General features: G+C 40.8%; 2 protein-coding genes across 2 annotated transcripts; one reads left to right on the top strand and one right to left on the bottom strand.

Annotated features, from left to right (window-relative positions):
• Window positions 1–214: 214 nt before the first annotated feature.
• Window positions 215–2,893, top strand: LOC106566695 (PRELI domain containing protein 3B). The gene is made up of 6 exons (XM_014134983.2): window positions 215–461; window positions 1,414–1,582; window positions 1,737–1,826; window positions 1,929–1,999; window positions 2,104–2,206; window positions 2,305–2,893. Exons 1-6 carry the CDS (start codon window positions 430–432, stop codon window positions 2,422–2,424), a joined length of 585 nt encoding a protein of 194 aa, XP_013990458.1. The 5' UTR covers window positions 215–429; the 3' UTR covers window positions 2,425–2,893.
• Window positions 2,894–4,708: 1,815 nt separating this feature from the next.
• Window positions 4,709–11,833, bottom strand: bpifcl (BPI fold containing family C, like). Its single transcript, NM_001141727.1, is given in 16 exon segments — window positions 4,709–5,589; window positions 6,703–6,779; window positions 6,990–7,053; window positions 7,245–7,287; window positions 7,373–7,440; window positions 7,552–7,719; window positions 8,869–8,928; window positions 9,479–9,655; window positions 9,819–9,910; window positions 10,007–10,067; window positions 10,183–10,246; window positions 10,334–10,489; window positions 10,902–11,030; window positions 11,288–11,399; window positions 11,493–11,602; window positions 11,796–11,833. Coding segments are annotated over 15 exon segments (1,458 nt in total). The 5' UTR covers window positions 11,593–11,602; window positions 11,796–11,833; the 3' UTR covers window positions 4,709–5,502.
• Between the last annotated feature and the right edge of the window lie 1,656 nt (window positions 11,834–13,489).

The following is a 13,489-nucleotide window of genomic DNA, read 5'->3' as shown; positions in this document are numbered from 1 at the left end:
CATTGGTTGACACTGCGTGTCTGATTTACAGGAACAACAGGTGAGGCTGTTAGTCTGAGCAGACAGTCAGAACGAATGTGTGCGCTTGAGCATTTAGACCCATATTATTTTATTTCTTTTTTCGTTCTTTGAATTAGCTAATTCTATACATTTAAATCTTTTGATTATTAATATCTTAATGTTTATATATTTTTATAAATAGATTCGGCTCTTCTGATATGCGAGCCGTCTCCCAACGTTCACCTACAAGAGCCGGCTCTTAGAGTCGACTCGTTCGCGATCGACCCATCACTAGTCGGATGACATACTTCTGGTCGCCACCAGAGGGAGCACCACTTGTTGGGCAATTTGGCAATATCTTTCCTTTGTAGCTGCTGTCACGCTGTCATAAGTCACCGGCGTCCAAGTACTGACTGAACGGTCTAAAACATGAAGATCTGGACCTCAGAACACATATTCAAGTGAGTAATTTATAAATGTTCACAATGGTCTAAAAAGTGTTTAATTGATATCAGCTAGCTTATTGAAGTTTGTAGCTGGGTTAGCAACCAGCCAGTTAGCGCGCGTTAGCTCTTTGACTTTAGTCAACTAGCTTCTGGTACAAGACGATGGGTTTTAGGTAACAAACAGCTGACTTTAGCCAAATATTTGGCTAGCGAACACATCAAACTTCCATTTTACCATTACTAACTGTTAAACTAGGAAAAATAATGACTATACATATATACATACATATATAACTATACAACAAAGACAGTACAGTAAGTGACTGCAAGCTAGCCAGCCACACTGCCATATCTTTGACATTACATTAGTTAGCTACATTACAAGTAGCTAACGTTATCCGTTAGCCCGAAGTTTACAGCAGAATGTCACGGGATTCCGGTACTTTGCTTCAGCTAACTGTTACTTGTTTAAGGTCATGTGAATTCATCTATTAATCGAATTTTAGCTCAATGCTCTTTTTGGTGATGTCCTGTGCCGCACCACTAGGCATGCACTCTCTGAGACTGGAATAAAGGTATTTCTATTCCAACTAGCTATACCGGAGGCTCTGTCAATGGTGGAATCATGGTTGTTATGTCACTATATATTCAGGGCTTAATACTCTTTGGGGAATTAATTGAGTGAGGAAATACCTCTGTTTACCTCACGTCATGAATAGGGATTGTAAAAAATAAACATTGTCAAGGTCAAACCAAGTACCTGTACTTGTCTTACTGAACCCATAATGAATATTTCTTAACGCAATCGACATAACACAGTACAATAATGTCAGGACAGGTTTTGAAATGTATTCATGTGGGGGCACACCAGGAGGTCCACATGCACACATGGTAACATTATGGTATGCACACATTATGATACTGTATTATTACAGTAATATTGATTTCCTGTGTTGTCCCCCCAAAGCCACCCGTGGGAGACAGTAACCAATGCAGCAATGCAGAAGTACCCCAACCCCATGAACCCTGGCGTGGTAGGGGTGGACGTGTTGAACAGGCACGTGGACACACAGGGTCGGCTATGCAGCGACAGACTGCTCAGCACAGAGTGGGGACTGCCCTCCTTGGCCAAGACCGTAAGTCCTCAGCACAGTGGATGCCTGTCTCCAATGTTGCCACTAATACGATTCTCCTGATAAGTGCATTCAACAGATCTGAGGATGTATTATTTTGTTAGTAATGTCAAACATATTTCACTGACAGTGAAGATGTCATTGTCTTTTCTCACAGCTCATTGGTATAACACGAACAAACACATACATCCAGGAACATTCGGTGGTAGACCCCAAGGAAAAGACCTTTGAGCTACAATCTACAAATGTGAGTTCACCTCTATTGTCGGATGTGCATTTGTGAATACTATAGATAACTCCACCTTTTAGCCTTGTTGGCTAACGTTGATGCACTTTCCTCTGCTTTCAGATTTCATGTACTAACATAGTATCTGTGGATGAGAAGTTAACATACAGGCCGCATCCGCAGGATCCAGAAAAGTATGTGATTTGTTGATGGTTTGAGTTTATATACAGGAAAATTGATAAATAGGTTTGCGTTTCACAGCTAAACTATTTGTTTTTCTGTTTATACTTATGTTTAGGACCATACTGACACAAGAGGCACTGATCTCTGTGAAAGGAATTAGTCTGAGCAGTTACCTGGAGGGGCTCATGGCCAAAACCATCTCAGCAAATGCAGGCAAAGTACGACCTCTATCCTTCACACATGCAGCCTGGATTAAATATTTATGAGTGGAAATGTTCGGCCCCTAACTTTCCCCTGTGTGATTTGTTGTGTCCAGGGACGAGAGGCGATGGAGTGGGTCATCAGGCGGTTAAACACAGAGATCGAGGAGCTGGCAGCGACTGCACAGGCCACAATCCGCATCCCCATGGCAGCAGCAGCAGTCACAGAGAAATGATCATCCGCCATCTCAATGGACCTCAGACATTTCCGCTGAAAGGGGAGACCCACCGTATCTGCCAGCATAGCCACCTCCTGTATTGGTCCACTCATCTTCTGTCACAAGAACGCACGATTCCCTCAGCAGACTGTCTTTACAAGCAGGGTACATGCTGTTGGATACACAGAGTGAAGCTGATGACATTGAACAGGGTGGAGCCAAGTTGCGTTTGAGGCTCATGGGATTTGTAGTCTGTTTTCAATCACACCGTGCCTATAGGTCATCAAGTTTCTATTTATTCTCCTGTCTTTTTTCTATTGTTATTCTATGGTCGGCTGTCTAACAGGTTTACTCTGGCACTTGACAATTCCATTTAACATCATTCTATGTTGCCTATGCAAGCCATGTACTTACCAACCTTAAAAAGGCTATCAGTCATTTTCATGGAACTGTTCACTTACTGAGAAGATAAAAGAATATATTTTTATGCTTGTTTGTGGGTCTGTTTTATTTGTGATGTAAAGTTACTGTGCTACATATTCAAGAATGCAAACTTAAATTTTAAAGCAGCAATCAGCAGTAGAAACAATAACAAAATGACCTCCCCACCCCTGTTTCAGTAAAAATCTAAAGGATGGTGCTGGAGAGATAACCACTGAAATTCATAGACAAAGCTATGGATGCAAGGACTGACCATCCATGATATCAAAATTATAGTTTTGAAGCTATGTAGTGTTTGTTTACATTTATTTTGTTGACAAATAATTGCACTTTTTATTTTTGGTTATGATGTGGTATGACAGTTGAACTAAGGTCATGAGTTATATCCTTTAACAATAAATGGGTACATCATTAATTTATAAGTACTGTTGGGGAAATTCACCACTAAGGACTGAAATTTAAAGTAAAGGAAGAAATCTTTATTATTATGGCCAGAGGTTCACAAACTCAATACACGCCTGATGAAACTATGAAAAGGGGCATTCCCTTTGTACTGCTACACAAACAAGTCTTATAAGCATGGTTTGTTCCTGCATGAGACTGACTGAATTTACGCCAGGCTTCTTACCTTGAAACGGAGATACTCCTAGATCCCAGAGCAATGTTCTGGGCGTACTGCCAAATTGCTTATCAGTGATAGTGTGGTTGACTCTTGTGTAGTCAATATGTCACTCCATGAACCCAACCAAAACAGGTAATTAGAAAGCAGCATTATTCTAAACAAACTTTTTTTCCCATCACCCTCAAAAAATGTTTGTAGCAGCTGCTGATTACCCCTTTAAGTACTTTAATTTGTTACTGCATTTATTATTACAAAGCAGCACCCAAGTAACAAGTGTACCACCACTGTGTTTTCGATGTTCAGAAGTGTGAATACGTTTGGAAGAATTGAACAAATGGCTTAACCATTACTACAGTTTGCGGTTTACCCAACCTTAGTGTTGAGTGTAGTCAGTGAACGTCAACAGTGGACACTGGGACAGGGTTATGTTCAGGATAATTGGACAATAACAGTTGATTTTGAACATGCCCGAACCAAATGCGGCTTGGTTCGGCATGTTCAAAACCGTTTTTTATGAGGGCTATTTTTTTTATATGTCAAAGCAGAGGATGATACTGTACATTCCAGTCACACTTTTGCTAGATAGTTTAATCCCTCCAGTCGTTTCAAGACCCAAGCTCCCTATCTTTTTGCATGTTGTACAGCCCAGCTTTGAATTCTTCATGACAAGCCAGGGGTTAAACGTTTTCTTGTTCTTGAACTGCAAATTGCATCTGCTCCCCCCCTCCCCCTCCCTCTCCTGCTGAGTCTGACTCGCTAGTGGAGGTGTGGGTGGTGATGCTGAACTGGCGGGATTGACAGCGCTTCTAGCTAAGGCATCGCCATCAGGAACAGTTTGCCCCTCACTCCTTTCCTCTGACAGTTCTGTCTCATTCTGGGTTCGATTCACCAGTTTTCTCTGGATTTTTGTAATCAACATGTCATCAAACTCGATGACTGCACAGAAGGATCACCGCGCATTAACGTAATGGTCTTTCTGGGGGCGGGAGAAATAACGAGGAAGCAACTTGACTTAACGCTCATCGCTTTTATTAGAATGTTTACAGTGTGAACAATGAAACAATGAATAAAACATGCCGCAAGAGGTACTGGATCAGGGTAAATAGGTCAGAATAGGCAACCGAAATTAATAATTAATGTATGTGTGTTATATTAAACATAGAGGAGGGAGTAAAATGTAGGCAAGCAATAAACATTTCAGAACAACTAGTAGTAGAATAAGACATGGGAGAGATGACACATTTTGGCAAAGAGATTTATTTATAGACTAATACACTTGAAACAAATAGCCAAACCGAAAACTGCAGACATTGCTGGTGCCTCCCCCGCGATCAAAATGACATCAAAAATAAAATGAAATGGAGCCTAACGTGATCTGAAATCTCAACTAGCAAGTCACAGCAATGAAGAATTGAGTGCGTGGGCGTTCACGTGAAGGGGGGGATTCTGGCAGGGGGGAGCTTTTCGACACCACACCTGAACGTAATAAGTCAAATCTGAGAGGTGACGGATCCTGTTCCCGGCTCAAATTAAGCACTACATGTTTACTGTAGCCTTGTTAAACCTTGCATAGCGAACACTTCAAGAAAACAGAAATACACTTTTAGTAAAACAATCATTTATCAGTGTATTAATGTGGTGTTTCATTGTATTGCATCACACAGCTTTATTGTCCAGAGTTGCAATCAGGTTTATTGTGAGCAGCAATCAGTTGTTTTTAGCAGCGTTACAGTACAAGTTGTCTTGTTCCTCTCTTTAATCAGTGATTATCCATTGCCAAAATGGGGCAATGCTCAAATGTAATTTCAGTAGAAGCAGTAGGTTTCATGTAATACTTGTGATAATTGATTAGCTGAAAACTAGGCAAAGCTGAAAATTGTCTGTTGAATAATAGGTTTTAAAATCTATAAGAATCGTCTGATGTTTTAGGTGCAAAAATGTTACTGTGTAGCTACTTGCAGTTCTATATTAAAAAATTAGTAATGCATCATTTCTTTTCTGGGATAATAATGAATGATATTAGCAGGCACCACCTAGAGTCGGTAAGGGTAAATCCCTTCAGAAATGCTCTCTCTCTCGCCAGATTTAACATCAAGGTCTGATGCAATGGACACAAATCCCTGTGGGAGAAAAAAACATCTGAATGAACCCAAGATACTGTATTTTTTATACCTTTATTTAACTCGGAAGTCAGTTAAGAACAAATTCTTATTTTCATTGATGGCCTAGGAACAGTGGGTTAACTGCCTTGTTCAGGGACAGAACAACAGATTTTCACCTCGGGGATTCAATCTTGCAACCTTTCGGTTACTAGTCCAATGCTCTAACCACTAGGCTACCTGCCGTCCCTAGTTCTGGCATATCTGCCAGATCTACTTTGGTGAAAGTAAAGATACACATACACACTGTTAAATAGTTAATTAATGATACCCAAACTATCTACACTGACCCTATCTGCACTGACCCTATCTGCACTGACCCTATGCACACTCACTAGACTATATATACACACCATACTGTACACTCACTCACTCACTCACTCACTCACTCACTCACTCACTCACACATTGACACTCCTACACAACCCCCCCCCCACACACACACACACACACACACATACATATTACACATACACGCACAGACATAAACACACACTTTTACACTCATCATTTCCTGCTGCTACTCTGTCCTTTATTTTACTTTTAGTATTATCTATCCTGATAACTAGTCACTTTACACTGCTTTCAGGTACATATCTACCTCGAACACCTCGCACCTCTACGCATTGATCTGGTACTCTCTTTTTTTTATTTCATTCCTCTTGTGCTACTATTTTATTTTTAAACTCTGCATCATTGGGAAGGGCTCGTAAGCAAGCATTTCACAGTAAAGTCTACACCATTTGTATTCGGCGCATGTGACATAACATTTGATTTGATTTGACACACACTCACATACTCAAAATAATGTAGCCATAACTGGCAAATTAAACACATTTACAGATTTCCCAACCTACACTAATTGAGGCTGGTTTAAAAGATACACTAATAGATCAAATCCAATCAAAGTTTATTTGTTACATGCGCCGAATACAACAGGTGTAGACCTTACTGTAAAATGCTTATTTACAGGCCAACAATGCGGTCTTAAGAAAAATAAGAGTTAAGAAAATTTTAAAAAGTTTCTAAAAAATGATTAAAAGTAACACAATAAAATAATCCATGGTATCAGACCTGCTGGATCTTCAGCACAGGGTTAACCAGATGGATGTGGTGCATGGTGGGTAAAACAATGCCCTCCTTCAGTTTGGCTGCAACAAACAAACACCAGTAGTTTAGGGTAACTATTTCAGCAGTCCAGTCATTAGGCTTACACACAATGGTTTTGTATGCTAAAAGGTAATACCATGATGAAGTGTGGTTTGACAATGTGTATATGGTCAATATGCACATGAATAGGCCTACTGTAGTACTACTCTAGTATTGTATGCTCTTTTTCCCGCGTACATTTCAGAACTTACCGTTCAGTTTAGCTAACACTGAAATCTTCATCCCCAGCTTCATAAAGTTTTCCAGGGCTGCAGTCTGGAAAATAGTGATCGTTGTCAACATTTGGTAGCTCTTTATTTATCCATACAGGGCCGGTTTCCCAGATACAGATTAAGCTTAGTCCTGGACTAACAAGCATGCCTAATGGAGAAACCGTCCCACAGCGTTCTGAGGTTAAGCAGTGCACCATATCATTGTAAAGGTAATGCAGTGTCTTTGCATCCTACCTGGAATGTTCCCACTTCACTTGATGCAAGTGTCAGGGTAAAACTAGCAAATAGAGAGTTGTATTACTCAATTAATTTACAAATCAAATGTATTTATTTAATTCAAGTGGAACTGAAACTCATCTTACTTGCTTAGTTCCATCATGCCTTTGACTTTCTCTTCTGAAATGCGTATCATCCCACTAAAAATGGAGTCCTGGAAGAGAAGAAGAATTGATTGGAATTAACCCTGCACAGAATGCATTCTGAAAGTACATAATAACTGAAAAGGATTTACATGAACCCTGAACCAAAAAAGCTAACTCACAACATTGAGCTTGAACAGTGGAGTCCGTGAAGCATTTGGCTGGATGGCAAAGGCCTTAACAGCACCTGGAAATTCCAGTGTCACCTTATCAGCCTGGAAGGAAAACATTGGAGCGTCCCTGGCATACACCTGCAGTTCCATCAGCATGTTGGGGAAGAGCTTGGGAAGCTGGGGGGAATTAATTAGTGCATTTAGAAAGATTTTGTTCAAGGGCAAAACTACACTGTCCATACACACTCATTGACAGTTTATTAAGTACACCACCCCGTTCAAGAAAATGGATCGCTCCTACAGACAGTGATTCACGTGGCCTTGGCTTGCTATATAAAGCAGGCAGACAGGCATTGAGGCATTCAGTTACTGTTCGATTGAATGTTAGAATGAGCAAAACAAGTGACCTAAGCGACTTTGAGTGTGCTATGATCGTGGGTGCCAGGCACGTTGGATCCAGTATTTCAGAAACGGCTGCTCTCCTGGGCTTTTTTCATGCACGACAGTGTCAAGGGTTTACAGAGAATGGTGCGACAAACAAAAAACATCCAGTCAGCAGCAGTCCTGTGGGTGAAAACAGCTCATTGATAAGAGAGGTCGAAGGAGAATGGCAAGAATCGTGCAAGCTAACAGGCGGTACACAAACAGACATATAACGGCGTAGTACAACAGTGGTGTGCAGAACGGCATCTCGGAACGCACAGTCCGTCGATCTTTGTCGCGGATGGGCTATTGAATCAGACGACCTCACAGGGTTCCACTCCTATCAGTTAAAAACAAGCAGAAGCGGCTCCAGTGGGCACCCGATCACCAACACTGGACAACTGAGAAGTGGAAAAACATTGCCTGATCTGACAAATCCCGGTTCCTATTGCGTCATGCTGATAGCAGAGTCAGGATTTGGCATAAGTAGCATTAGTCCATTGATACATCCTGCCTGGTGTCAACGGTACAGGCTGGTGACGGTCATTACTGGTGTGGGGAATGTTTTCCTGGCACACGTTAGGTCCATTGATACCAACTGAGCAACGATTGAACGCCACTGTGTATCTGAAAATTGTTGCTGGCCAAACCCAATAGAGCATCTTTGGGATGAGATGGAATGGGCTGTTTGCAGTATGAATGTATCGCTGTCCACTCTGCAGCAACTGCGTGATGACATCGCGTCAGCATGGACCAACATCCCTGTGGAATGTTTCCGACAAGAATTCAGGCTGTTCTGGAGGCAAAGGTGGGTCCGACCCGGTATTAAATTGGTGTAGCTAATTAACTGGCCACTGAGTGCATTTTAACTTTGGCTACGGCCAAGAATTTTCTGGGTGTTACCTGAGGGATGAGAGGCCCGAAGGAGGTTGTGTTGAGACGGAAAGGAGAGGTCTTGGGGATCTGAGATAAATAGAGGAAGTAAGGGGAAGGGTTAAATACGAAGGTTTCTCAACAGTTTGCATACTTAGATTAAAAGGAGCGAAATGACTGTAGTTGACAGACAGACAGACAGACAGACAGACAGACAGACAGACAGACAGACAGACAGACAGACAGACAGACAGACAGACAGACAGACAGACAGGCATGCACACACACACACACACACACACACACACACACACACACACACACACACACACACACACACACACACACACACACACACAGAAACAGAAACACGTTTATTTTACTATCCTTGTGGGGACCAAACAATTGATTCCCATTAAATATCATATTTTCCCTCACCCCTAACCCTTAACCTAACCCTAACCCTAACCTTTACCATAATTCTAAACCTAACCCTAAACCTAACTTCTAAACCTAAAATAGCAATTTTCCTTGTTTTACTATCCTTGTAAGGACTTCTGGTCCCCACAAGGATAGTAAAACCAAAAACACACACAACACACACACACACACACACACACACACACACACACACACACACCATGCTGTCGTTTATTTGGGCCTGCAGGAGTCCAGCGGAGAAGTAAGCGTAGGAGGCAGAGTTGACAGTGAATTCAGACAGGCCCAGGGAGAGCATGTGGCCTTTGTCCTCTGGCAGATTAAAAGGCTCGGCCTTAAAAGGAGGATCTGTGTGACTCTGAACACTGTAGAACTCACCCTGGAACACATAAATCAGTAAATCTGAGCAAGGATCCTGAGTTTAAAAAAGACACCATTTGTTACTGATGCAAAGTATGATACCCCCAGTCCCCACCCTATCTTCTTCATGTAACACAATTATATTGGGTTATGTTGTATCCATTCACATCAGGTAAAGCTACCTTCAAATCCAGACCAAGGCTAATAGAATCAACGAGAGGTGAGTTGGTGAGGGGGACATCCAAAACTAGAGCAGAATTGACCTTGAAGGACACTGTAGTGAAAAAAACAACACCATGAGCACCACAATACTGGTAGAAAGAATATTTGTGAAGCCTATTTTCTTTCTTTGTCCTCCCTACTGCAATACCTTGCATTTCTGATAGATGTCGCTCCAAATCTGTAACACGCTCTTCAACCACTGGGCAGATCTGGGTGCAGTGATATACATTATATGGTCATGCAGTCAGTTGAAAAAACCCTCCACATCATTTGAACATTTACTGGTATAAGGAATACAAATCATGAGTGAATCAATTTACTCACTCTTTCCTCAATTATAGCTTTAATGCGATTGTGGAAAAGGCTCACAAATGGCTGGAAGATCAAACTGTTAACAAAATGGTTACCAAATTATAATGATGATTATAAATCTCTTTCTCTCTCTCCCTCTCTCTAAATACATTTTGAAACATACCTGGCTCCTCCATGGAAATTGATTGATGCCTCGCCGACCCTGGCATCACAGTTTTCACTGGAGATAGAAATGTGTCCACTCAGATCACTCCCTATCTGCACCACAGAGGTCACGTCCACATTGAACACTGCCAGGTCAAATGAGCCACCATCGGTTCTGCAAACACACAGAGAGTGGAACAAGAGATCATGTTATTAGAAATTTGATTCGTTTTGAAGTCATTACAAAAGGTACAGGCTTCAAAGCTCAAAGCTTCTGATGTGAAAACAGGAAGAGCCGTTGAGAGAACTACTGTACTCATTCTTATCTGACTGGTCCCAGATATAATATGTTTGCTCTCTGTACAGATTTAGTGTATCAGGGTATCAGTTCCTCTTATACTGTCATCAGCAGTTGTGTCACCAGTAGTTGTGTTAGCAGTACATTTAACAAAGATTCTCCCTTTTCAGGAGACAGACATCAATAATGTACCTGACCCTCATAATCCAATAGCATGGAAAGATTCAAAGATGGAAAAATAGAAAAACAGGCACCAATCAGACAACAGAAACTGATCGCTGTCACTCACATGATGCCAAAAGTTGTGTGCCAATTTCCACTCATTGAAATGCTGAGGCCACTGATCACAGCCTTGAGTCCCACACCCTCAAAGAACTCCACTGAAGGCTCTGGAACATCACACCCAGACACTGAGATTCTAGAGAGAAGGATGATGGAGACAGTCAATGTTGTGCACATTGTGTCAATAGCACTGTTTTAAATGATAGAACATCTTCGGAGACTATGTTAAAATATTAGACCCAAACTCATTCTTGGTACTTTGCCACCAAAGGACAAAGCACAAAATGTCTGTAGCAGGTTCTTTGACTAATGATGATTAAGTTAAACATTATTCTGAGATTATAAACAGTAATGGTTTACTTTAATTTCATAAATAAAAGCCACAACATGTACCTGTCAAGGACGTAGTGCACCGTTCCTATACCAATGTCAACCCCACCTCTGACATCTGGTATGATCACACTCCCTATCTTCTCCTGCATCCAATCAGCCCCAATGTGTGACCCTGGAGGACACATGAATAAAGTAGCTGTTGAAATGCAATTTCTCTGGTTTGGTATTTTAACTCAAGACAATTGAGGAAATAGCATTTTCTTACCATATTGAAGTCCTTTATTTGTCAATATGGCCTTTATTGCAGGATTTTGTCCAAAAGCATGATTGGTAAGATTCAGCAGCAGTATTAGGAGTGATAACATGCTTAACACCCTATATGGAGAGATATACACTATTGTTCCTCTGAAATAGTACTGCTTTCATAAAATACCATAAACAACTTTTTTTTCAACTATATCCAGCAAATCAGCAAATAAAGATAATTTTGTTAACATGATTTGCATAAGATATACATACATACAGAGACTATAGATTGATGCATGTACAATAAAATGAAGAATTTTACCTAGGTTGATTGCTAGCTCGAGTGTAGATAGATGGCTGTATGTCTGATTTGGGACTGTGCTTAAGTCATGTGATATTTATATATAGTCTATTAGCTTCCTGTTTCATTGTAAAGTGAAACTGCTGAACACCTATCCCCTGTCTTGGTGAGTGGTGCTGAGATATACTGTTGCTAAGTAGTGTGAAAAACAGGAACCATACTCTCAATGTCTGATGACTTTTATTAAACTTTTCTTTTGGTCTGCTTTATAATCTCCACGTTTTAATAGCAGTGCTTAGTAGAATCAGAATAAGGCTCATAGCAAATAAATGTACCAGAAAATAAGTCCTCCCTCTTTACTCATTGTCTTCCTCCATCTTGGTGTAAGCTAGCACACTCCAGTCTAGATACAGTAGCAGATATTTATCCAAATAACAACTGAACAGAATAATAGTACGTCAACCCAGTGTCTAAATTGTGACATTTATTAGGCTTACAAAGAATAAAACATATTATTATTTTTATTTTTTTACAACAGTCCCTGATGTCCAGTTGGCTTTAACCAACACTCGGTCAAGAGGCCCATGGACCAGCTCCCAACCAACAAGACATGAAATATGAGTGATGTCTTTATAAACTAAATGTTGTTTTATAGTTTTTTTTATGTATGCTGATGACTCCTTGGGATGACTCCTTGGGTATCCACTGCTGGCCCCTTATGGGAGCATCAGAAGTCCACTTTAACAAGCAACATGTGGGATCCATATCAGAACATCCTCATTCTGAGAAGAATTGTTATTTACTATAACTTGGAAATCAGGAACTGCAAGAGGTGGTGCAGAGTAATGCTATGGCATATTTAAAAGAATATTCATTATGTTTGTGTTGTGATATGTTTGTATAGTTATATACACTGAGTGTACAAAATATTAGGAACACCTGCTCTTTCCATAACATAGACTGACTAGGTGAATCCAGGTGAAAGATATGATCCCTTATTGATGTCAGCTGCTAAATCCACTTCAATCAGTGTAGATGAAGGGGAGGATTAAGCCTTGAGACAATTGAGACATGGATTGTGTATGTGTGCCATGCAGAGGGTGAATGGGCAAGACAAAAGATTTAAGTGCGTTTGAATGGGATATGGTAGTAGGTGCGCCTGGGGTATGGCACACAGTTGTGAGTATGTCAAAAACTGCAATGCTGCTGGGTTTTTCATGCTCAACAGTTTCCGTGTGTATCAAGAATGGTCCACCACCCAAAGGACATCCAGCCAACTTGTCACAACTGTGGGAAGCATTGGAGTCAACATGGGATAGCATCCCTGTGGAACGATTTCCACGCCTTGTAGAGTCCATTCCCAACGAATTGAGGCTGTTCTGAGGGCATAAGGGGGTGCAACGCAATAGTAGGAAGGTGTTCCTAATGTTTTGTACACTTTATATACACTGCACAAAAAAATAAAGGGAACACTAAAATAACACATCCTAGATCTGAATGAATGAAATAATCTTATTAAATACTTTTTTCTTTACATAGTTGAATGTGCTGACAACAAAATCACACAAAAATAATCAATGGAAATACAATTTATCAACCCATGGAGGTCTGGATTTGGAGTCACACTCAAAATTAAAGTGAAAAACCACCCTACAGGCTGATCCAACTTTGATGTAATGTCCTTAAAACAAGTCAAAATGAGGCTCAGTAGTGTG

The sequence above is a fragment of the Salmo salar genome, chromosome ssa13 (assembly GCF_905237065.1).
Source record: "Salmo salar chromosome ssa13, Ssal_v3.1, whole genome shotgun sequence".
In the NCBI taxonomy this organism is placed as follows: Eukaryota; Metazoa; Chordata; class Actinopteri; order Salmoniformes; family Salmonidae; genus Salmo; species Salmo salar.
The sequence above is the reverse complement of the archived record's forward strand: the minus strand, read 5'-3'. Positions and strand labels throughout refer to the sequence as shown.

Bases quoted from the DNA above. Each gene is read 5' to 3' on its own strand.
- LOC106566695 (XM_014134983.2), top strand. From the start codon at position 430: ATGAAGATCTGGACCTCAGAACACATATTCAA. The intron at 2,000-2,103 runs GTATGTGATTTG...ACTTATGTTTAG, and splicing joins CATCCGCAGGATCCAGAAAA to GACCATACTGACACAAGAGG. The intron at 2,207-2,304 runs GTACGACCTCTA...TGTTGTGTCCAG, and splicing joins TCTCAGCAAATGCAGGCAAA to GGACGAGAGGCGATGGAGTG.